Source organism: Papaver somniferum, chromosome 7 (genome assembly GCF_003573695.1).
Source record: "Papaver somniferum cultivar HN1 chromosome 7, ASM357369v1, whole genome shotgun sequence".
NCBI lineage: Eukaryota > Viridiplantae > Streptophyta > Magnoliopsida > Ranunculales > Papaveraceae > Papaver > Papaver somniferum.
This window is the reverse complement of record NC_039364.1, coordinates 60,827,581-60,851,370: the sequence shown is the minus strand read 5'-3', so window position 1 is coordinate 60,851,370 and position 23,790 is coordinate 60,827,581. Positions and strand designations below refer to the sequence as shown.

The following is a 23,790-nucleotide window of genomic DNA, read 5'->3' as shown; positions in this document are numbered from 1 at the left end:
TGTATCTTGAAAGATAGATAACAACTTTATTACTTGGCAGAATTCCTATTGGATTATTTAGATACGACTATATTGATCTTGGATGTTGATTTTTGGGATCGTCTAAGTACTCTTCTTAACAATCAGGTTTACGAACTCCTTTGTCTATAGATACTGATTTGGGAAGAGATAAAGTTATATGCTACATATACATATAATCAAGGATCATTAAGTTGGTTTGCTTGAAATTATATTGAGTTTTATCCATACAGGTTGCCGAACGAAAAAGTTGGTGTGTACTTGGTACCCTCTTCTTTTCAATATCATCGTAGATATTCAACGTTTAACACTATATCAATCTTACCTTTTACACATTGTATGATTTTAAACAAATTTAGAAATAATTGATCCAATTATTAGATCGATTATCTATCTTTAAAAAAAAATCAAAGAATAAAGCAGTTATGTTCCATAATTTTTGGCCGACTTATATCGTTATAAGAGTATTTTTAGAAGTTTCCTAAGGAGTCCGTGAACCTGATTATTAAGAAGAATACTTGGAAGATCTCAAAAATCAATATCCAAGATCAATCTAGTCATATCCAAATAATCAAATCGGAATTCTGCCAAGCACTAAACTTCTTATATATCTTTCAAGATATGAATTCCACAAGAAACAAGTCTCATAATCAATCACGATTATATGGACGTAATTACTAACATTGAATACGTACTACCTGTCCAAATTATATTATAAAGTTAAACAATATAATACGGAAAGGGAAAAACACAAGACACCATAAGTTTTGTTAACGAGAAAACCGCATCTGTAGAAAAATCCAAGGACCTCGTCCAGATTTGAATACCAAACTGTATTAATCTGCTACAAACACTAGCCTACTATCAGGCTTCGGACTGTAATCTAGTTGATACCGAATCCACCCTCCAAGTGATTCAGTTACTGTCGCGCTCCTTATGTCTCTTGAACCTCTCAAGGCTCTACGCAATTGTTTCCCTTAGCTGACGTCCTTTACAACCTAATTAAGAGTTGCTTCAACGTCATTAAAGACTTTTGATACAATCTGCCTCTAACAGATAAACCTATTTGATTTCTCTTTAAATCAAATATCAAGGCTGGGAAACCTGTTTGCAATAGACAAAGCTAGAAAACCTCACAAATCCGGAACACTAACACTCACTTAGATGAGAAGCCTAGATTCTTTACCACCTCTCAAGAACAATCTTCAACTTATCAATTAAGAATAGTTTTCAGATATCTACCTTGAGAAATCACAAAGTCTGGGACGAAGAGAACTTTGCTATTACTATATATCTTGCTTGAAAGAGATTATGAAAACCTCGATAACAGAAAAGCAAGATCAAGATACATGAATTATCAAGATAAAAGATAGTCAGACCTGGATTCACGAATCCCCAAAGCGAAGTCTTTTGGTCGTTTAACCTAATAACGTTTCACAGAAGAAACTTAGGTCAGTAGAGGACGAATCTACCTATCAACTAGGACAAAAAGTATCATGGATTAAATTTCCCAGTTGAAAGATCATCTTTATTTATAGTTTTTCAATACTGAGGGTTGCTTAAAATTCAAGCTACGATAACTTAAGAATCAAACAAACACTTTCTCTGTTAGAGTTCCAAGTAAGCAGGTGAGAAATTGTCTTGAAAATACAGTACAATAATATACACTATGGCCCGGTTACGGAACCGTATATAATGACCATTTTTTTTGGAAAATATGCCTTTCGAACTATAAGAGAATTGATGTTCAGTTAAACACCTAAGAGTATAATCATGATGCGCATACACATAAGTGATTTACTGATCAGTGATGTCTTACAAGTGTTTAAGAGAGGCATAAAAATGTTAAACATATTTAAAAAATAAGTCTTTGAGCATCTGCTAAATTCTACTAGGACCGTTGGTGAAACGGTTCGTGAACCGTTAGGCTAGTTCACGAGTCAGGATGCCACGGTTCGTGAACCGAGTTCACCAACCCTATTCATCTCGAGAACTCATATGTACAATGTTCACGAACTGGGATCGCCAACCGTACTCGGTTTATGAACTCGCATTGATGCAGTTCGTGAACTAGGTTCTCCAACCTTAAGTCTTTTACACCAACAACAAAATTCAGTTCACCATTATTAGTGAACTGTCCACAACTGAATTTGCGGTTTGCGAACTGGTTTGCCAACCTTCCCTCTAATTCTGAAACTCAGATATATATGGTTTGCGAACTGGTTTGCCAACCTACCCTGAGCAGAAATATCAGAAGTTCCGAATTTCTTTCTTTTGATGTTTGAAACATTTCTAAATGATGAAATCATTTGCAAGGGAAATTTTCAATTAATCCACAAATTAATTCTTGTATAATAAATTATATTGAACTAATAATGTTAAGGACCTCTGAATATCCATGCTTGAATCATATTTTGAGATTTTTAACAAGACAAGCTTGACTCGAAATTTCTTCTTTTTAAATCTACTAAAAGTCATATGACATAGTCTCATAAGATAGAATGGTAAGATAGTGAGTAAAATATAATGGTTCAGTCTTCACATACCTGATTAATGAAGTTCTTCAAATGTCTTCGTCGATCTTCAGTCTTCGAGGGTGATGTCAACTACCAGATTTTAACCTAGTCTGAGATTTAACTTAGTGGACTAAAATCAAGATATAATTTTAATCATCTAACATTGACAACAAGCTTGAGATAACAAAACTTATGGGTTCAACCGAGCATTGCTCTAACATCCTTGATCTGATAAAAAGCTTAAGATCTGATGCATATGTCGTATCACTTATCAATTTAAAAATAATAAGACATTATCTCGATGAGTTTTTGAAGCTATCATACAGATGAGATGTCAAAAGCTTTTCCAAAGCTAAGATGGAAAAAAAGTACATCTTTTAGATGAGCTAAAATGGTTAAAACGAACCAAAATTTAATTAAAATACAGTCCAATGACTACATTTTAAATAAACTGTTGGCAAATATGTAGATGACAAAATATAGCATCTACCAGCAACCGATAGCTGGAGCGTCCTGGATCTTAGAGCTAAGAAGGAGCTCACGTCAGATCCAGTAGTAAGTCCCCACATCAAGCACAATTTGAAGATAAAGACTTAACAGAGGACGAGACACGACACACAATATGATGACACGTGGAAGACGCGAGTTCTGGAGCAAGAAGTGAAGACAAGACCAAGGCTTTCAGGATCACGACTGGAAGATGAAGATACTTTGAGGATCATAGGTCGAGAAATTAATCTACTAACGAAGTAAAAACTGAGTAGATCATGATGTCACCTCCAGCTAGGCATAAGTGGTCCCTTTGTATTAACGTGTTTAGCATGAGGCACACTAAACTAACTGTGTTTAAGACCTCGAAGTCTCACTATGTAAACCAAGACGTTTATTCAGTCTAACTAAATAAATAAGAGTTATTGATAAGCACGTAAGTGCTACATTTTATACCCATATTTATATTAGCTAGGACTCGATATTTTTACTAATGACATTATTTTAGTGCTTTTATAGAAAGTACGAGCAAGTCCAATCATTGTAAGAAAAACTGGCTGAACCGAAGATAAATGACGCGTGCGACCAAGATGATTATTGTCACTCAGTGCAATAAATAGAGACAACTTGATGGTTACCAGTTGCACCACCTAACGGGCAGCAGAATAGCCTCTGGCCAGACAAGTAGGTGAAGGTCCACTAGTGGGTCAAAAGAGGGACATGGTGCACCATATCTTGTTTGTGGCATTCCCCACTACCAGGGGGTTAGTCGTGGGAGAGTTCGAGAGATTTTAATGTATTTAGGTTTTCTCCTGTTAGTCCTGAGGGAGTTTGAGGAAGTCTCTCCAAATCTCCGTTAGTCGTGGGGGAGTTTAGAGGAGTCTCCTAAACTCTCTAGAAAACACCTGTTAGCCGCTGGGGAGTTTTAAAAAAGCTCTTGAACTCCCTATTAGTCATAAAACCCTACAATACTAGGGAGTTGGTTGCTTTGGGGAGTTCTAAGGAGTTTTTAGTGTATTTTGGTCTCACAACAAATCTCTCAAAAGACTAGAGATTTGGGAAGGAGTTTGGTGCGTAGAAAACCATAGGAGAAAGAAGAGGAAACGTTTTTTTCCAGGTATGTTTTTTTTCTTCTTTGATCTCCATGATTGTTTATAATAGTTTGATTTGTGTACTATTTTGATTGTTTTTCATATCTTTGATCTCCATGATTGTTTATTTTGATTGTGTGTATAGTTTTTTTTTGTGGGTACTCTCTCTCTGTCAAAACCCTAATTTGTGGTTCAAAAGATCTTGGTAAGAAATTGCATGATTTGATTATAATGATATCTTTAAATTCAACCGTTGGAATATGATGAAATTTGAGTATGTCGTAATTTACCTTGTTATAGAAGTACAGTAAAATTTTCACGCGGATCAGGTCACGTTTGCTACTGCAAAGCTTGCACAATATATGACTATGGTCTGCTGAGTTTAAATCCCGAATAGGGGACTGATTCCTATTTATCTCATTCTCCGCTTATCAGACAAAGCTGAAATTTAGTATGATGTTTATATATATGAAGGTTACCTACTGTATAAATTTCATGAAGTTCTGATCAATTTAGGTACACCAAAGTGTGAGAAATCCGGAACGGAATTCTGTATGCACGTATTGAAAGTAGTCGGGTTCTGAGTAATGTATCTTTTTAATGAACCGTTGGAATGCTATGATTTTTGAGTGTGTTGTGGATTATTGAGTTGTAAGTGTACCATAAAAATTTAAAGAGGATCAGGTAAGTATTAGTACTGCAAAGAATGGAAAAATCCATCCAACCTGCTGAAAACAACAAGAAGAAAAAGAATGTTAGGAAGAATAAGAATACGGAACCGGAAACGGAAGTGACTATGAATTACAAACAATGGACAACTCGAGAGACTGAGAAATTATTGGAAATGTTGGTAGAAACTACACTTGAGAAGAAGAAAGACACTAGTGGATGTTTTACTAAGAGAATAGTGGAAGAGGAGATACTTTCAAAACTTAACCAAGCATGTGGTTGTGACAAATCTTTTGAGAACTATAAAGGGAAACATAGATGGCTGAAGACTAGATTTGGTCAATACCAGGATTTGTTTAAATCTTGTACTTTTGGATTCGGTTGGGATGATGCTAACAAGATGATTACTGGATCCGACGAGATGTGGAACAATTACTTTGAGGTATGTGTGTGTTACTTACTGAAAACTAAATTTGATATTTTTTTCTTCTATTTTGTGCAGAGTTCTAATTCATGCTTTATCCTTTATTTATTTTTTGTATGTTAACAGAGCCATCCAAACCAAACTAACTTAAGGGAAGATAATGGTAAAGACTATGGTGACTTGCTTATTATTTTTGGGAATAAATGTGCTTCTGGAAAAGTTACAGTTGATCTTACCCATGAGGGTACAAGTGCTAGAACCTGTGATAAGGAAGATGAACAAGATGATTACTTCAATGTTGATTATACTCAACGAGAGCAATATGATAATGCTTTTAACGTATCATACGTGGGATATGGATTAGAGGAAAGTGATGAACAAGATAAAGATGAAACTCAAGATATGAACACAAAGAAAATTCCTGTCAGAAAAACGGCACCAAAGAAAAGACCAAGGTGTGACATTGGTGACTCTTATACATCAACTAATCCTACTGGGCAGTCTGATTATCTAGAGAAATTGATTGCCAACAGTTCATCGATTGCTTCTTCTATTGATTCAATGCATGCTCTTATTTCGAAAGAGAAAGAAGACCCCAAAATTGAAAAAGAAATGCGCAGAATTGATAAGGATAAGAAAGATAACCAAGTATGGGATCTTGTTTATGGCATGAATGAAATTTCTTTGGAAAATAAGCTGAAAGTAATTGAAATGCTGGACAACAATCACAAGAAGAACTTATTCATACGTTTTACTCCTGAAGAGAGAAAGTTGTGGATTGGTTCAAAGTTAAAAGCATAAACCTGTCATCTTTGCAAGTTTATATTAGGTTTAATGGGCTTTTAGAGTTACAACATTTGATCGTTTTTCTTCATAACTATTAGTATTTAATTTTCTTTTCTCCTAGTGGAGAACTTATTGTTATGGATTGATTGTTACTAATTTTTATGGGTTGACATCTTTATGGTTATTATGATTGAATTTATGAACTTTATATTCTATATGCTTATTTTCTATATACATATACTTTTATGCTTTTGAAATATGATGATTCTATTAAAAAAAAGTACTTTTATCATCTTTTTAGGTGAACATGTCTGATTTGGATTTATCTACTGATAGTGAAGATGAAGCCTTTGATACAGAAGAAGAAAGCAGTGATGATGAAGAGGTAAGCAGCAATAATGAATTTGAACTATCCATATTTTTGAATATACTTTCAGCGGTGCATTCATGGTTGATGGATATAATCAAGCAATTGCAATACATACAAAGTCAGCATATTGAAAGACCAATGAGACGCCCAGTTACTTTGTTTGGATATAACTATATAAGGAGAGTTTTGCGTCAAGACCCAGAAAACTTTCGAAGAAGTTATAGGATGTACCCTGATATTTTTCTAAAACTATGTTGTATCATTAGAGAAACTACATCATTATGTGATACAAGATGTGTTTCTATTGAAGAAATGCTTGGTACATTTTTACTCGTTGTTGTCCAAAGTTCACGATATTGCACAATACGTGACACATTTGGTCGCTCTCGGTGGACAGTAAAAACTTCAACAGGATGTTGCGAGCTTTAAATTCTATAGCTCTGAGGATGATGGCTAAGCCAACAAGTGCAACTCCATTTAAAATTCGTGAGAGTACACGATTTTATCCTTACTTTAAGGATTGCATTGGAGCTATGGACGGTACACATATCCCAACAATGGTAGAGAAAAGAAATGCAGCCGTTTATCGGAATCGACATGGAATTACATCTCAAAATGTGTTAGTGGTTTGCAACTTCGACTTGGAGTTCATATACGTTCTCAGTGGATGGGAAGGGTCTGCTCATGATTCAAAAATACTTAACGATGCAATGACAAAAAGAAATGGACTGAAAATACCGCAAGGTAATTTTACTTTTATCTAATGTGAAGTTTTGAGTTTTTTGGTTAAGTTATATTCGTGTTCTACTTGACGAAGTTTTCTTTTTGTGTTTTATTCAGGTAAATATTACTTGGGGGATGGTGGGTTTGCAAACCGACGATATTGTTTAACACCATTTCGTGGCCAACGTTATCATTTGAAAGAATTTTCTGGTACGGGTAATCATGCGAAAAAGGCTGAAGAATTATTTAACATGCGTCATGCTTCTTTGAGGAATGTAGTTGAAAGATTGTTCGGTGTTGTGAAGTCTCGTTTCTTGATCTTTAAGTCTCAACCTCCATTTATGTATCAGTTACAAGCGGAGATAATGACAGCTTGTGCAGGCCTACACAACTTCTTATGAAAAGAATGCCGTTCAGGTGAGTTTCCGGTCGAGGAAGAGGAAGATATCCATCCATCAACGCTTGTAAATGACGATGAAATTTTGACACAACAAACTCAAGAACAACAACGTCAAGAAGCTAATGCATGGAGAAAGAGTATAGCGGATGATATGTGGGAAAATGTTCGTGAACAAAGGGAGTTAGAATTGTATGGAGACCGTTGGGAAAAAAAATTATCTCGTTGCACAAAATAACATACTATTGATACAGAGATATGATCATTTTCATTTATTTTTTTCTTTTGATTAAAGATCAATGTTATTTGCAAATAAGGGTTTATTGTTTCTTAAAAGAGAATGAGTTAGGAGTGAACTCTCTCAAACTCCCCCAAACTCCCTCTAATAAACTCTCTCAAACACCCTACACTCCCCCAAACTCCCTGAACTCAAAAACACAAAACTCTCTCAAACTCCCTACACTCTCTCAAACTCTCTCAAAATCCCTGAGATTTAAAATACACTCAACTCCCTCGAAATCACTCAATGACTAACCCTTGTACATCTCGTTTCAGTGCCAAACAAAATCTTCATTTCCTATTTCGAGTTTCATCAAAAGGAATGGTATGAGTAGGGTGGCGGCTGGTGAATCAAAGATGAAGGTCGACGTTTAATCGTTGGTACTTGAAGTGATGATTTTTGAGAGTGGGGATGGAGATTAACAATGGGAGAAGTTAGAAAGAGTTATTGACGCTGGTTATTTCATGCCGAGAATTGTTGGTTGATGCCGTGGTTGTAGCAGATTTAGACATGAACTGAAGATGGTATTCGAAGTATTTCTGCATTTGAGTATGGTGTGATGATCGATAGAGAGAACGGACTGAGCCAGACACGAAGACACTGAAGATGGGTTTCAACCTAATAGTGGTGTTGGCAGTCTTGTGCCGAGAATTGGTGGGTTTCTGCTCGAGGGATGCGAGTCTGATGCTTGATAAAATGTGGCAATGAAATGAAACTGGTGAAATTGGTGTTGGCTCGAGTGCTAAAGACTTAATAGTAGTTCTGGGTGAACCAGTTGCTGGTGATGATTATGGGGTGGATTCGTGGCTTGAATTCCATCGAGAAAGCTGTTCAGTGATATGATGATGGAAATGGTTGCAGGAAGTGATGATGGTTTGGAAAGATTTTGGAGATGATTAATGGTGGTTGTGTTGAATTGAAGTGCAGCCGGTGGTTCATGAGTTCCGGAATGAAGCAGCTGGTAGAGACTGATAATGGGTGTTGGGTGCAATAATTAAAATAAATAAAAAAACAAATAAGCAAAAGTTATTGATACTTAGCTCCTTTATAATGGAATTGATCGATTGACGAAACGAACGAGCTTCTCATATCTCCACAACAGCAACAAGGCAAAACTTTGGAAAAACAGAGTGAGTCACATGTTCAACACGTTTCCCTCAAGACATTAGCGCCCGGATACACTCAAGAGTGATGCTATAGCCCTCACAGGACGGATATATCCAGGATAAAACACCCTACTACACCTACTACTAGCATATGTAGTAGATGCTCAACTTGAGCTTGGAAACTCTGAAAAAACCGTTAAGGAAAATCGCGAACTCTTAAGGAACGCTATATAATATTTTCCCTTAGGGGTCCCTCTAAAATATAGAGCAACCCCTTTCCCATAGATTTTACAAAAGTAGTGAATTTCTTTATATAATGGAATAAAACAATTTAAGAAGTGGAAACTCCACAATGTGGGACTAATAAGTTTATATAGTTTCTTAAAACTACTAAAAATTGGAAACTCCACAATGTGGGACTAAAAAGTTTCATTCACAAAAGAAAACAATAAATTATAATTTTTTATTGAAACTTTAAAAAATTAATTTTTTATTAATCGTTTTCCAACAATCCCCCACATGAATGAAAACTAAATAAAACATGAAAACACAGATATATCTTGGTAAATCAACATCCCAACCTCACGATCCAAACAGACTGATCGCGCAAGTGTTGAAATCATACTAGTCATTTCGACGTCCTCTCCCTCACACAAAAGTGTGTTGACCCCAGGGTCATACTATGGATTGCATAAATCATAATAATATTGAGAGCTTTCATCTTTAGTTCTCACATGGTGAGACTATAGGTATCTTTCACCAAAGTGAAAAAGCATGAACTAGTGAACCCTTAGTGACCTTTAGGTCCTAAGTTCCAGTAATACCAAAACCATCAAAACGAAAATCACATAAAAAGCGCAGGAAATACCATTTTAGGCAGAGGTGTCCATGAGGTCTTGAACCTTTGCTTAGTAAGATATTACCGGAATTACTTGCTAGAGACAGTGAACTATTTCTTGAACTGCTAGCATTTGATGTAATTCGCGATAACAACCACGGGTGATATCTCCAAGATTGCTGCCAAGCTCGTGTCATTTTGTCCAATTTGGCCCTGGACATATCCTGTTTCTCAGAATGCTCTAGAGAATCAAAGCTCATATTCTCATAGGAAGTGTCCCACTTCCTCATTCAGATAGGTGAGTTTCCATAAAAAGTGTTACTGCTACACCCCACTTCAATCTTAAATTGAAACTATAGAACTCATTAAGACTTCTTAAAAGTCATCCTTCACATGCAGTCACATTATCACGTCTACACCATAGGGAAGGGACAGAGAATAAAATTCTCTGATAGTGTTTACTTTTACCCACCAAAAATTAGTTGTCTCATTCGAAACCTTGATCTTGGGATCTCCAGTCATCAAGGTTGAGTATCTTTCATGGCAAGTTTAATTTATGAGCTTAAGCCCCTTCCCCCTCGATGCATTTCTAACTATCTCTTGGGATAAACCTTTCATCAAAGATTGCGCGATATTCTCCTTGGACTTTATCCAATTAATGGAAATAACTCCGATTGAGATTAGTTATTTTCAGCTTTAGCTATTATATCTTGGCTAACACAATGTATAGATATAGCTGGCACAGACCTATGCCAGAGAGGAATGTCTTCTAAAAAAACATCTTAGGCACTCGGCCCCCTCTCGTGCTTTATCTAACTCAATAATCTCAGATTCCATAATGAATTGAGCAATATATGTTTGTTTGTAAATCTTCCAAAAACAAACCCTGATGCTAGAGTGAAACATATCCACTCGTAGACTTAGACTCCTCTGAGTCAACTATCCAGTTTACATCACAAAGTCCCTCAAGGACAGCAAGATACCTTTGATGAATCAAATAAAAGGTAATATAGTATTTTAGGTACCATAATACTCTACTCAGTGCATCTGAATGCTATTGCTCTGGACTATAATTATATCTACTTAACTTACTCACAATATAGGCAATGTCTGGACTCTTACAGTTCATTAAATTCATTATACATCCTATAACTCTTGAGTATTCAAGTTAAGATACTCCATTACCCTTTTTTCTTGAGTCTACAAGAATAATCGTACGGAGTACAAGAAGGCTTACAATCACACCGATTGTATCACTTAAGCACAAATTCAAAATAATGAGAATGACTAAGACTACATATGTTAGATTATTTTCTAATCCTCGTCCCTAAGATTACATCAACAGGACCTAAGTCTTTCAAGTCAACGTTCTCATTCAGCGCATGTTTTTAGTGGAATTAATCACATCTATGTTTGTATCAAGTATAAGCATATCATCAACATACAAGCATACAATCACACAGGCATCCTTAACAAGTTACTTGTAAATATACTTGTCAGATTCATTAACTTAAATCCACTACACATTATCACATGATCAAATTTTCCATGTCACTGTTTACGTGTTTATTTTATAAACCATACAAAATTTTGTTCAACTTACAAACTTTGTCATCATAACCTTTCACTACAAAGTCCTCAGGTTGGTCTATGTAAATTTCTTTATCCAATTCACGATTTTAGAAAAGTTGTCTTAGCATCCATCTGATGTATCTCTAATTTGTTTATGACAGCAATAACAATTAGCATCTCAACGTAAGTAAATCTCGTCACATGTGAATAAGAATCAAGAAAATATACACCTTCTTTTAGTTTATAGCCTTTAGCTACCAACTTAGCCTAATATTTTTCTACAGTTCCATATACCTAATGTTTCCTCTTAAAGACGTTTTTACATCTCATGGTCTTACTCTCTGGAGGTAAACTGTAAACCTCCCAAGTCAGGTTCCAACGGACTGAGTCCATTTCACTAAATGAAGCTTCTTACCAGAATGGGGTTTCAGTAGATATCAAGGATTCTTTACAAGTCCAGGGCTTAGACTACGCTAGGCATGTTATGAAGTCGGCTTCATAAGAAGTCTCAAGTCTAATTGTTTTACTTCTCTTAGGCTCAACCTTAACTTCATCTTCCTTTAAGATAAGTTCTGACTATTTGAAAATAAATCTAGGGGATCAACAACACATCTCTAATGAGGTACAGGTTTAAGACTAAACATGTTCAAAGAACTCAGCATCCCTAGATTATGTAATAGTATTCACAACAAAGTCAGAAAAATCACACCAGAAGTATGAAAAATCAGAACACACAACCAAAAATCTATATGTAGAAGTATACTCAGCATACCTTATATGAAGACACAATCACCATTTTTGGTTTCTATCTAGTTCTTCTAGGAAGAGGAATTACAATCTTAGTCAAACACCCCCACACTTTGACATATTCATAAGAAGGTCATCTACCTATCCATAAATCATATGGAGTTTTATTTGATCCTTAAGGGTACTCTATTCAGGATATACTAGTTAACATGACTGCCTCCCCCCACAAGGCCGCAGGTAATCCTGAACTAATCAACATGACAATTATCATCTTCTTAAGGATACAGTTGTTATGTTCAAGTCTTCTAATTGGTTTTGAACTTCAAGTTTATACATCTTAAGGCTTCTAAGGCATCATCCTTATCCCTAAGCAAGTATACAAGACAGTACCTCGTACAATCATCTACGGAAGTTATAAACCATCTTTTACCATAGTGATTTTAGGTTGAACTCATGTCATCTAGGCCTAACTGAATTCATTCTAAAGGCTTAGAATTACTCTGAACATTTGTGCTAAAAGGTTTTAAAGCAAATTTGATTCTTCACAGATTTCACTTTTGTGTTCAACGTCCAAACTAAGTTTGGGTACGCAGCCTATGCTATCCAGTTAAGCATTGACTTATAAGTTTACTTACAAGCTTACCACATAAAACAATCAATCACATAAAGAAAGCACAAGAATCAACTATGTTCACATCATCAGTTTTTTCCGTTAAGCTTATATAGACCCAAAGTCATATAACTCTTGCTTAAAAAATAACTTCCTTGTTACAACAAGTTTTCCAGAAAAAAATTAAGATCATAAATCTTTTTCCATCTACAATAGAACAAGATACAAGATTCTTGCATATGCTTGGAACATGAAAACTTCATTTAATGTGAGAGTATTACAGATATGAGCTTCGGATCGACCTTTTCCTTTTATGCAACCTCTATCGCAGATGAGTTACTCAAAAAGAGTTTCTCGACATCCCCTATCCTCTGATAGGAGGTGAACAGGTCTCTGTTTCAACAAACATTCTTGGTGGCTCCAGAGTCCACCTTCTGGTCTCTCACATTGGTTGTTAAAAAAAAAAAAACTTCCGACATCATGTCAATGAACTCGTTCTAATTTGTTTCAACTAAATTAGCATTAACTTTCTACTTATTAAGGTTTTATGTTGTCTACACTTTACTACCGTATGGCCCGGAATTTTACAAACATAACAATCACCCTTAATTAAAGTAACGCCGGATTCAGTTTTACGAAACATACATTTCTTATGAAGACTACGGTTAGAGTTGTGTTTGATATTCCCGCCTTTGTCAGCTTTGGAAGACTTGTGTTCATCCACATGCGCCTGGTAGCCATGTTCCTTTTCAATTTCATGTTACAATCTTCGTTTATACTCTGACCACTGACACGGTAATTTCCCAATCACCTAATACACCACATCTCACAAACCTTAGTTCTGAAACGGAAGATAAAATATGAGTTTTGAATATAATATCTAGATTTACAAACTTCGTTTGAACCACCATATCAAAAAACTCATGATTACCCCATAAAAAATACTTTAGTTAACAACAAAAGTTTGCCCGTCAGAATTTTTCAGGAACATTTGTCTGTTTTGTAAAATATCAAAAAAATACTTTTACAACTCCAAAAATTCTGAAATTTTACGTGGGTAACTATCAGAATGTCTACTACGTTGTGTCAAAAGGGTTCATCGAAATTCCTTCTAGGTTAAGAGATAATCTTGAAACTCTACAGCTGACCAAAAAATTGTTTTTGTTTTTCACTCCACAATTAACATCCATGATTCACAAACCAACCAACCATTTTCGATTATTACAAATTCTACTGTCTTAAGATTGTTGGGTGCAATAATCAAAATAAATAAAAAATCAAATAAGCAAAAGTTATTGATACTTAGCTCCTTTATAATGGAATTGATCGATTGACGAAACGAACGAGCTTCTCATATCTCCACAACAGTAACAAGGCAAAACTTTGGAAAAACAGAGTGAGTCACGTGTTCAACACGTTTCCCTTAAGACATTAGCGCCCGGCTACACTCAAGAGTGATGCTATAGCCCTCACAGGACGGATATCTCCAGGATAAAGCACCTTACTACACCTACTACTAGCATATGTAGTAGATGCTCAACTTGAGCTTGGCAACTCCGAAAAAACCGTTAAGGAAAATCGCGAACTCTTAACGCTATATAATATTTTTTCTTAGGGGTCCCTCTAAAATATAGAGCAACCGCTTTCCCATAGATTTTACAAAAGTAGTGAATTTCTTTATATAATGGAATAAAACAATTTAAGAAGTGGAAACTCCACAATGTGGGACTAATAAGTTTATATAGTTTCTTAAAACTACTAAAAATTGGAAACTCCACAATGTGGGACTAAAAAGTTTCATTCACAAAAGAAAACAATAAATTATAATTTTTTATTAAAACTTTAAAAAGTTATTTTTTTATTAATCGTTTTCCAACAATGGGTTGTTTAGCTGGCTATGTTGGCTGGTTCATATGGTGCTGTATCGACTGAAATTGAGTTCAGTCAGGGGTGATTGCAAGCAAGTCCATGCAGGCAGTAGAGAAGCAACACAGAGAGGATGCGAGAAGATGGACTGGCTGATGTGAAGGCTGCAGTGGTCGATGTAGAGATAGTGTTGTTGCCGGTTTCCGAAAGGAGTTGGATTTGGAAGTCGTCATCATGGCAACAGCTCTTTGCAAGATGTATGAGTGGTAATGGAGTTCATCCACTGAGACGGAAAAGAGAAGAAGGTGCTGGGGTCGAGATGAAGCAATGAAGTAATGATGGCTGGCGGGAGCAATGGAGATATTGTCTGCCGGTGGAGAAAGACTTTATGGCCGGAGAAGCTAACTTTGGATGAGGTGATACGTGTTTTGGGAACTCTTGAACTGGCAGCAACCAAGTTAAGGTTCTGGTGATGGATGAATCGGTTTTGGTGGAGAAGCATCTATATGGTTGGATGGCTTTAGTCTTTCGGAAATCCATTAGTTACCACAGCTGGCGAATCCAATCAAATTGGAAATATTTGGTCAGTTAGTTAAGAAGATCTAGGAGATATATATAGAAGTGAAATATATGGATGGAGAGAGGAGATCGTGGAGCTAATTGTTTATCCATTGAATGGGAATTAATTCTTTCGCTCGAATAAGGAAAGAAAATGATTTTTGGCTTGATTACGGGAGGCTGGTTGGAGGAGCAGTTATGGGCATTTTCCTTTTGGTTTATTTAGAGAGGTGCAGACGTCTTTGAAGGGAGGCTGCGGCTGCAGTGCCGTCTACAACAGGACACTAAGACTAGGGTTTGCAGTTGGTGTTCTCCATTTTCATTTTGATTAGTTATTGATGTTTTATTTTTTTATGGTTTTTGGGAAAGTCATGTCAAGCTAATCCATGTTAGGATGAAAGGATGAAGTTGTAGGTTGATTTATTTGTGTTCTTGAACATGGGTTTTCTACCGATGGAAGTTAATTTTAATAATTTTGTCTGTCTATCAATGTTTCTTTTCTAGTTAGATTTTTCATGTGCTATGCCATGTATAGTTCATCGTTAGATTGGTAGGAAAACTCATTGAACCTAAGCGATAATTGAGTTATGAATATTCCTCGACTCTTCATGCCATGTATGATTAGTGCTTAGAAATTCTACTTTTAGGTGAGAACAAATAATTCATTTTTGATGATTCTTGTCAACGATTCTTTAATGAAATATCTTCCATGTATGAGTAGCTAGGTTTGCGATTCTACATGAGTAAAATTGAGACCCTTTGTAATTGAATGCAAGTAACTCACCTACAACGGATTCCCGGATCCTTAACACTCTCACGTCTTTGGTTACATATTCCATTACTTGTTTTCCTAATCTTAGTTACAAATTCTTAAAACTTTCGAAGTATATTATTTGATTAGTTACTTTTGATATTAGTTAGTAGTAATATTTCACACTCCTCGTGGGAACGACCTGTACTTGCCATTGTTCTACTAGTTAGACGATGTGCACTTGCAGTATTTTATTGTAGGTTTTCCGACCTACCAGTTATCTTTCTCTGATTTTCTCTTCGACTAAGTTGTGATCACCAACCTAGAGATAACTTGATAATCACCGATTGAACTAAAGGGAAAATCATCTACGAACAAAGATCCAGAACAGATCGAGTCTGGACATAGAACTAAACCAGTAATCAATTCATAAAATTGTGTAGGTATGTAACTCGTAAGCTCGATAACCTGATACGGAAAATATGCATCTTCAAGAGTTTCGAGACTACCGATTAGTTTAAGGTCAACTTGATCTTGGTCTAGGAAAATGACCATTAAATATAGTGTACAAGATTGAAGGTAAGATGACAATTGAGACTTGTCCTTGGCACCGATCGATTGTGATGAAGCATAATGAAATCTCCAAGTTTCAATTTATGCTTGCACCCTTTTGCAACTTTAGTTATATACAGAGATTAACAAAGATATTGTTAATAAAGAAATAGCTAAGATCATCAAAAGAAATGATGATGTTTCAGATCACAGTAGTATACCTCAGAATTGTGGTGGTTATTGGAAAGTATATGGAAAGATAATTCTGTTATTATGGAAAGAACGAAAGTCTTTCATAAATCACACAAAATGTGGGGGTGTCAAGAATAAAAGTATATCCTAATGTAACTCTAGTCTTGACGTCTTTGACAAAGATTAGCAAATGAGTGAGAAGTGGGGTCGCTTCTATGATAACTATATATAAGTTTATGTTAATCTAGAACACTCATAAAATAACAAGAACGTTCAACCGAGAAGCAATCATGCATGTAAGGAAATAAGTTGTGTGATATCTATTGCATCGGGTTATATCATAAAGTTGAGCAGTTCAAGACACCGAATTCACCGAGCAACTAGTAAACCCGGTAGGCATTCACTATGGAAAATTCGAAGCCAATAGTTATCTATCCCCATGCAGTAATGTTCCACGGACAAACTCTTTCTAGTGTCAGCATTAAATTTGCATGAATTTATATCCAATGTGGGGGATTGTTGGAATTTTTGAATAGAAGATGATTTAGTTAGTTGAAATTTGAAATTCAAATTGAAACAATTTGTGTGAATTGATGTGTCCACCCACTTAAACCTTTTCAATATGAAGTGTCTTATACTAAGGGACGTGACTCTCCACGAAAAGACTTTTCCAAGAGTCTCTTTGCATCTATTTAAACCCCACTCATTCTCCTTACATAATAGTGTGTTTTAGAGACAGAAACTAGTACTAGATGTTGTAGTTTGTATATTGCTGTCAAGTGTCAAAGAAGAATTTGTACCATATCAGATTGTGTTCGCTATATTCGTCGTATTGCAGTGTTATGTTAATGACGAATGAAACTGTTGTACCTTGGGAGACGTGTCGTTATGAAACCGTTACAACATATATACAGGACGAATAACATCATAAGAAAAGATTATTACTCACATCGGTTCAAGTAGGTTTCCTTTAATACGATGTTTTAAATTGATCATCCCATTCTATCCTTCTTTTCTTGTTTTGGTGTTAGCATTCAAGTAGGTTTCCTTTAATACGATGTTTTAAATTGATCATACCTTTCTATCCTTCTTTTTTTGTGACAATAATTTTCTTGTTTTGGTGTTAGCATTACGGGATATAATACATAGACGAAATCATGTTATAAAGGGATATAATACATAGACGAAATCATGTTATAAAGAGTTCGACGGATAGTACATGAATTGTGTTATTAAAAAATCGGTAGCAAAGATATTTTTCCAACAGTTTCTCTTAAGAAATGAAAAAATCAGGTTCTGGATCCATCTAAGAGTTCTTCGTTTCCTGGTTGGGTTGTAGTATATACTATCTGGAACTGCCTTGCTGCACCAACCAACCTTTAACTATACAACCTTGCCCACCCAATCGATCAGGGCTCTTCAATTAGTTATGTTGTTTTAACTAGTAACATAACTTCACAAAAATAGAACATCTGATCTAAAGAGATGAATCAAACACATAAAATCTAAAATGATGAAAAAATATCCATTTAATTTTTTTTGCTTGCAACTAAACAGTTTCCCTCCTTATTGCACACAACAATGACTGCCTATGAAAGAGGGTTTAAGCAGATGCCAGCAAATATTTTTCTCTGTAAAACATAATAATCACCCCAATTTCGGTTCCCTAAACCCTCTCCCCAACCAATCTGAACTATTGACAGCAGAAAAAATTTAGGCAGCATTTACGAATTCGCGAGAAACTCAGGCAAGAACAATTTAGACATGAGCAATCCGGACATGAGCAATCTGGACATGAGCAACTCAGACACTTGGGCCAACAGCAACAACATCTAATGCTACAAGAACAGTAACATTTGTTAGTAGCAGCAGTTGTAGACGAAGAATTAGGATTTGTTTTTGGCAGCCTAAGAGTTTGACGGATCTTCTTCAAGCGGGTTTCTGTTGTCATCTTCTCCATTTCTTGGATGAATCCATACAAATGACGTATGTAATCAGGGTAGAGCTCTAAGTTGCAGTGTCCACCTCCTTTGATCCATAAGGGTTCATAGGGTTCCCTTGATAATTGCCATAACCCATTTCCATGAAACCAATTTACTACGTCATCTTCAGTGCCCTACAATAATATTTAAACCACCACATTACATACTTCATATAATCCGCTCCCAATTTCGCAATTTAAAACATAACATCTTTGAACAGTCCCAACAGTTTGGTGATAAATTCCTTAATAAAAGAAGCCAAGAGTTGTAAAGGAAGTATAATAGAAATGAATCACCAACTTTACTAACTGAAGCATTGTCAACATTCTTGGGGAACTAGTATAAACTCTTGTTGCTCCAATTAGTCATTTCAACGAAGACAGAACGGACTGTATCTATGATCACTTGAAAAGGAAACAGGCGGATGAAAGGAATAGCTTACAGTGAAAATTTTGTATAATGAGCTTCTGATTTCACAAGCACTCTAAATAATAAAACCAGTGAGCTTGATAAAAGATGAAACGAATCAAGAAGGTACTCACATGTATGACAAGCACCGGGCATTTCACCTTTTTAATTTTGTTGATGTTCTGCATTGTTACGGTATTTTTAGTACATCAAAATTGCAAAAAAGAAAAACAAAATGCTCATTACAAATTGATGCAAGGATCGTGAGATACTCACTTTATATATGTCAAAGCAGAGAGTGACTTTCAATTGACAAAGAACGCGAAGTCCTGATAGTATAGCACTGTGTAGAACCACACCTCTCAACCTTGGCAACTTAGCTGCTAGATGGAGCGTGGGTCCACTTCCGACTGATTGACCATACAAAATCAAGTCTTCTTGACTAACTCCATACTCAGTTTGAAGACATTCATATACTGCTTCAATGTCAGCATAGGTATCATGCTCACTTGGCTGAATTGTACACAAAATCACAAGCTTAAGTGGTGGGTACTCAGATAATGGTGGTAGGATGATAGACACAGTTTTAAGAAAAGAGTAGCAATCCTGGAAATCCAAATATTGACGTAATATATTATATGGATGAGCCAAAGAAGAACCCCACCTTACCAGTAGACGCCCCATACCCCGAATAGTCGTATCTGCAAATTGAAACCAACTTGGATATGATCAGAAACGTCATAGAAATGGGAAAAATTTGGATGAAGATATGAAAATTGAGAACAAGAAATGCAACTAAGCAAGAAAACTAACAAATGGTGAAGTAGATATGCAAAGTTAAATTGGAAAACTAGAAATGCCCAAAAATTAAGAAGGATCTAACAAAGGAAGGTAAGATGATGCAATCGAAGTACTTGAAAAGTAAGATCACTGGGAGAGATACTAAAAGGTAGAATTCAAAAGATTTATATAAAAACAAAAGAATACAAACAAGATATCTTTGAATCACATAAAGTGAGAAAGGAAAAATAAATGGAGATCGCAAAATCTTCGTGTATAAATTACGATGGAATTTTACCAGGGAAAAATAAGACAAAAAAAAATGTAAAAAGTGGAAACTAACTCGAAGAGGATAGATATCACATAAGGAAATACCTAAAAGAGATAAAAAGAATAAAACCTTTTTTGATTCAAGAATCCAAATACAACCAAAAGACAATTTAACAGAATTCAACAAAAACACATGTTTAAAGTAGCAAAGTAAAAATAAAAAATTAATTCCATAACACAATTGAAGGATCAAACTATGATTAAATTAAACGAAAAAAAAAACTAAATTCATTAAAGATTATCACAAAAACAAACCCTAAAAGTAGATTGTAGTTAAGTAGACACTAACCCCATGAGATTAACTCTAAGATTAAGTTTGAGCTGAACAAAAAGATCATAAAGTTGACCAAGATCAGCTGCATTTCCATGTGAATAAAGAAGAGTTAAACGAGCATAAGGATTTCTTAGATACATAGCTACAATCTTTTTCCCACGCTTAGTTTTGAGTTGTCTAACATCCATTGATGAATCTTCCTGATTAATTGATGATGAAACCAAAACAAACTTTCCATTTTCTTCTTTCTTCAACTGATAAGTTGACGGACGTGGTGGAAAAAAAGCTAACTTTGCTGCTAAATTTGAAATCAAACACCCATTTCTCCCCAAAACCATTGATTACCTCCCAAATCATTGACAACCTAACATACTCTTAAAAAACCAATCTTTAGGGCTTCAAATCTGATATACAGAAACTGCACAAGCACACCCCAGAGCTTTACATATGAAGATAAATCATGGATTTACTTCATTTTGAGTAGATGAACGGATAGAAATGAGAAACGATAAATGGGGTTCTTATCTAAACTAGGGTTTGGGAAAACAGTATTATGTACATCAAACTTTTAAAAATTATCTGAGATCAGAATAAACTTCATTTCTCTTTTTTTCTTCTGATTTTCTAGTTTTCTTTTTAAATAAGAGACTCGGACTGATAATAAAATGTATTTCTAGGGTTTGATTGAAGAAAATCAGGAAACAGACTTTCTATCTTCGTTTTCTCACTCTACTCCTTGTTTTATGAGTTCAGAGAGAAGAGAAGAGAAGTGAGGGAGAGTGGAGAGTGGAGAGAGTTCACTGGAACTTTGCATTGATTGTTTAAGACTTGTTTTTTGTCAGCTAGTGTAATATTCATACAACAAACTGTATTTGCTTCAGGATACACAGTATCAGTCGTTGGATGCTTTAGTTTTCATATATGAGGATTAGATAACATGAATAGATAGGAACCAGATGTAACGGGTTTTGGTTCTGTGGATCAAAATGATATCCGGATTGAACTCCTCGGAATGCCTAGATTCTCTCACACGTGACACATCCACATAAGCCGTTAGAACTTAGAATATTCATTCAATATATTAATAAAGAAGTAGGACCTACTTGGCCTACTTTCTATTCAGACTACTACGCTCTACAGGCTTTACTTCGACGTATACACGTGTACGTCAGTAGCACCTGCGGAACTTTTTTCTTTCTCAATTTTGATTGTATCGTCTTTTTGGATAGGTGCTGAATTCGTGCACTAGCAATGGGTGCATTTTCTGAAATCAAGTGAATTTTGGATTGGATGGCGATCCAGGATTTTAAAAGAGGGGGCCAAAATTTGAACACAATCCTAATCAGTCTTATGACCTTGTTCGATCAAAAGCCACCGATGACCAACCTATTCATCTAGCTAAACCTAAAAAATACAAATATTCAAGCATAATGGACACCTAAACTCAATGTTAACCTTGATTAGATAACTTAGAAAAAATTCCAGAGAAAAAAAGAACAAAATCTAATTCAAAATCCTAACTCATGGAAATTAAAATAATTACAATGTTATAATTTGATTAAGAAAAACAAATCAACGATGATACAAGATTGATCAACAATAACACAAGTATTTAATACATTTCGAATTCCAAATAATTAAGCACTCAAAATTTATAAGTATTTCATTTGCCTTCGTGGAAATAATTCATATTTTCCAAGTAGACGAAATTTTTGTTTTTTGTTCAATTGGGCTTGGAAATATATAACATAATGGAGGAATGGGCAGCCTTTGCCTACCCTTGCCGTAGGCTGCCTCCGCCAGTGGATGCTGGCTTAAAAATGAATCATATTATTGGAATGCAACCACAATGGATTCGGGGCTGCATTGGATTATAATGTCCAGCATGTGAATATCTGGGACTTAATCTATGTAAAAGCTCAAAATTGTCCCTAATCAATGATGGTTGTTACCTTATTACCCTTCATCTAATAGTTATGTGTTTCTTTTCACAAGATCGTGATTTCAAAACATGGTTTCTTGTTTTAAATAAGCATAATCCTCCAACGGTTGCACAAGGCGAAACAACTGTTGCTAAAGACATAGCTATATACAACGATAGCGAAATCAGTCTTGCTAAGCATAACTCTGATGAATTGAACATATCGTCCATGCCATAAGCCAAGATCTTCAACATCATGTGTCTACGTGCACTACGTCAAAGCAAGCTTGGGATATCTTAGAAACCATATTTGAAAGGAATACTTCATAGAAAGAAGGAAGGCTTCTAAACCTAACTTCTGACTGGGAAAACCTTTATATGGATGACGAAGATTCGTTTGAGGAATTTAATCATAAGTTATTGTAGTACTATTTTCGAGAGGGATATTGTGACGAAAACTGTGAGATCTTTGCCAGCTCGATACGAGCCCAAAAAACATGCCATCACTGAAGGAATCGATCTTACTACACTTTTCAGAAGCAGCCTTGTCGGAAAGTTAAAGATCTTTGATCATGAACAACACACTAAGGCCAGAAAATATATTGCCTAGCCTTAAAGAACGGTGAAGTACTTGATAATAGTGAAAGTTTCAGTGCCTTTGAGGAGCATAAGGGTAATAAATGTGAATTGCCATATGAAGATCGTGACAATAAAGTGTCTCACTAGACATTTCTCCAAAGAACAACCCTCATCATCAGAAAAAGCCACATAATGGTGTAACTCCTACAAACATGGATTCTGGCAATAATAATGTTGAAGATATGCCTCAGTGCTTCAAGTGTAAAGGGTTCGATCACTTTGCTAATGAGTGCTCAAATCGCAGAAAATACACTGGCAAGAAGGGTCTTGTTGCAACACTTGATGAAATGTCTAATCATTATGATTTAGAAGAGGAAGATGTTTCAAGCATAGCTCTCTTGACTGAAGTGGTCAATTTTGATGAATGTAGCAATTCTCACATCAATGTTGACAACTTCCTTGATGATCCTTCATTAAATTCTTTGGAGGATATAATAGATTATGCACTCACTAATGAAATTGTGTTGTCAATATTTTGGGACCATCTCAATTGTGCCTATCTGCAGAAACAGGCGATATTCCTGGATCTCTCTCCAAATAAACATGCCGTTAATGTACCATTGAAGGTCACGAACTCAAACAGTGGTTCAAGTACAAATAAAAAGTAAGGTATGTCAACAAACTGCAACGAAGGGCTAGTCGTTTGACAAATGTGCTTCAATTTTTCCAAAAGAAAATGTATCCAAGGTATGTAAGGTTGTTCCTTAATCTCCTAAAATGTTGAAAGATTTTAAGGGAAAGGATAAACCTAAAGGAAAAAAGATATCTAGATCTAAACGAATAAAGAAAATGGATGTTGATAAACCTGTGCAGGAACCTAGTGATGAGATCAATAATTCTCACCTCAACACAACTTGATTGTGTCCAAAATTGCATTCTGGTCTCATGTGCCAACAAAAGA

At 35.5% G+C, this 23,790-nt stretch overlaps 2 protein-coding genes across 2 annotated transcripts; one reads left to right on the top strand and one right to left on the bottom strand.

Moving 5' to 3' along the window:
- Positions 1–6,812: 6,812 nt before the first annotated feature.
- On the top strand, positions 6,813–7,637 carry LOC113299482 (the record flags this gene model as incomplete). The annotated part of the gene is made up of 2 exons (XM_026548503.1): positions 6,813–7,107; positions 7,492–7,637. Coding segments are annotated over exons 1-2 (441 nt in total), but the record flags the coding sequence as incomplete, so codon positions are not given.
- A 10,417-nt stretch (positions 7,638–18,054) lies between these two features.
- Positions 18,055–21,176, bottom strand: LOC113297447 (alpha/beta hydrolase domain-containing protein 17B-like). The gene is made up of 5 exons (XM_026545917.1): positions 20,345–21,176; positions 19,610–19,646; positions 19,222–19,458; positions 19,080–19,127; positions 18,055–18,671 (listed from the first exon to the last, which is right to left on the bottom strand). Exons 1-5 carry the CDS (start codon positions 20,665–20,667, stop codon positions 18,249–18,251), a joined length of 1,068 nt encoding a protein of 355 aa, XP_026401702.1. The 5' UTR covers positions 20,668–21,176; the 3' UTR covers positions 18,055–18,248.
- Between the last annotated feature and the right edge of the window lie 2,614 nt (positions 21,177–23,790).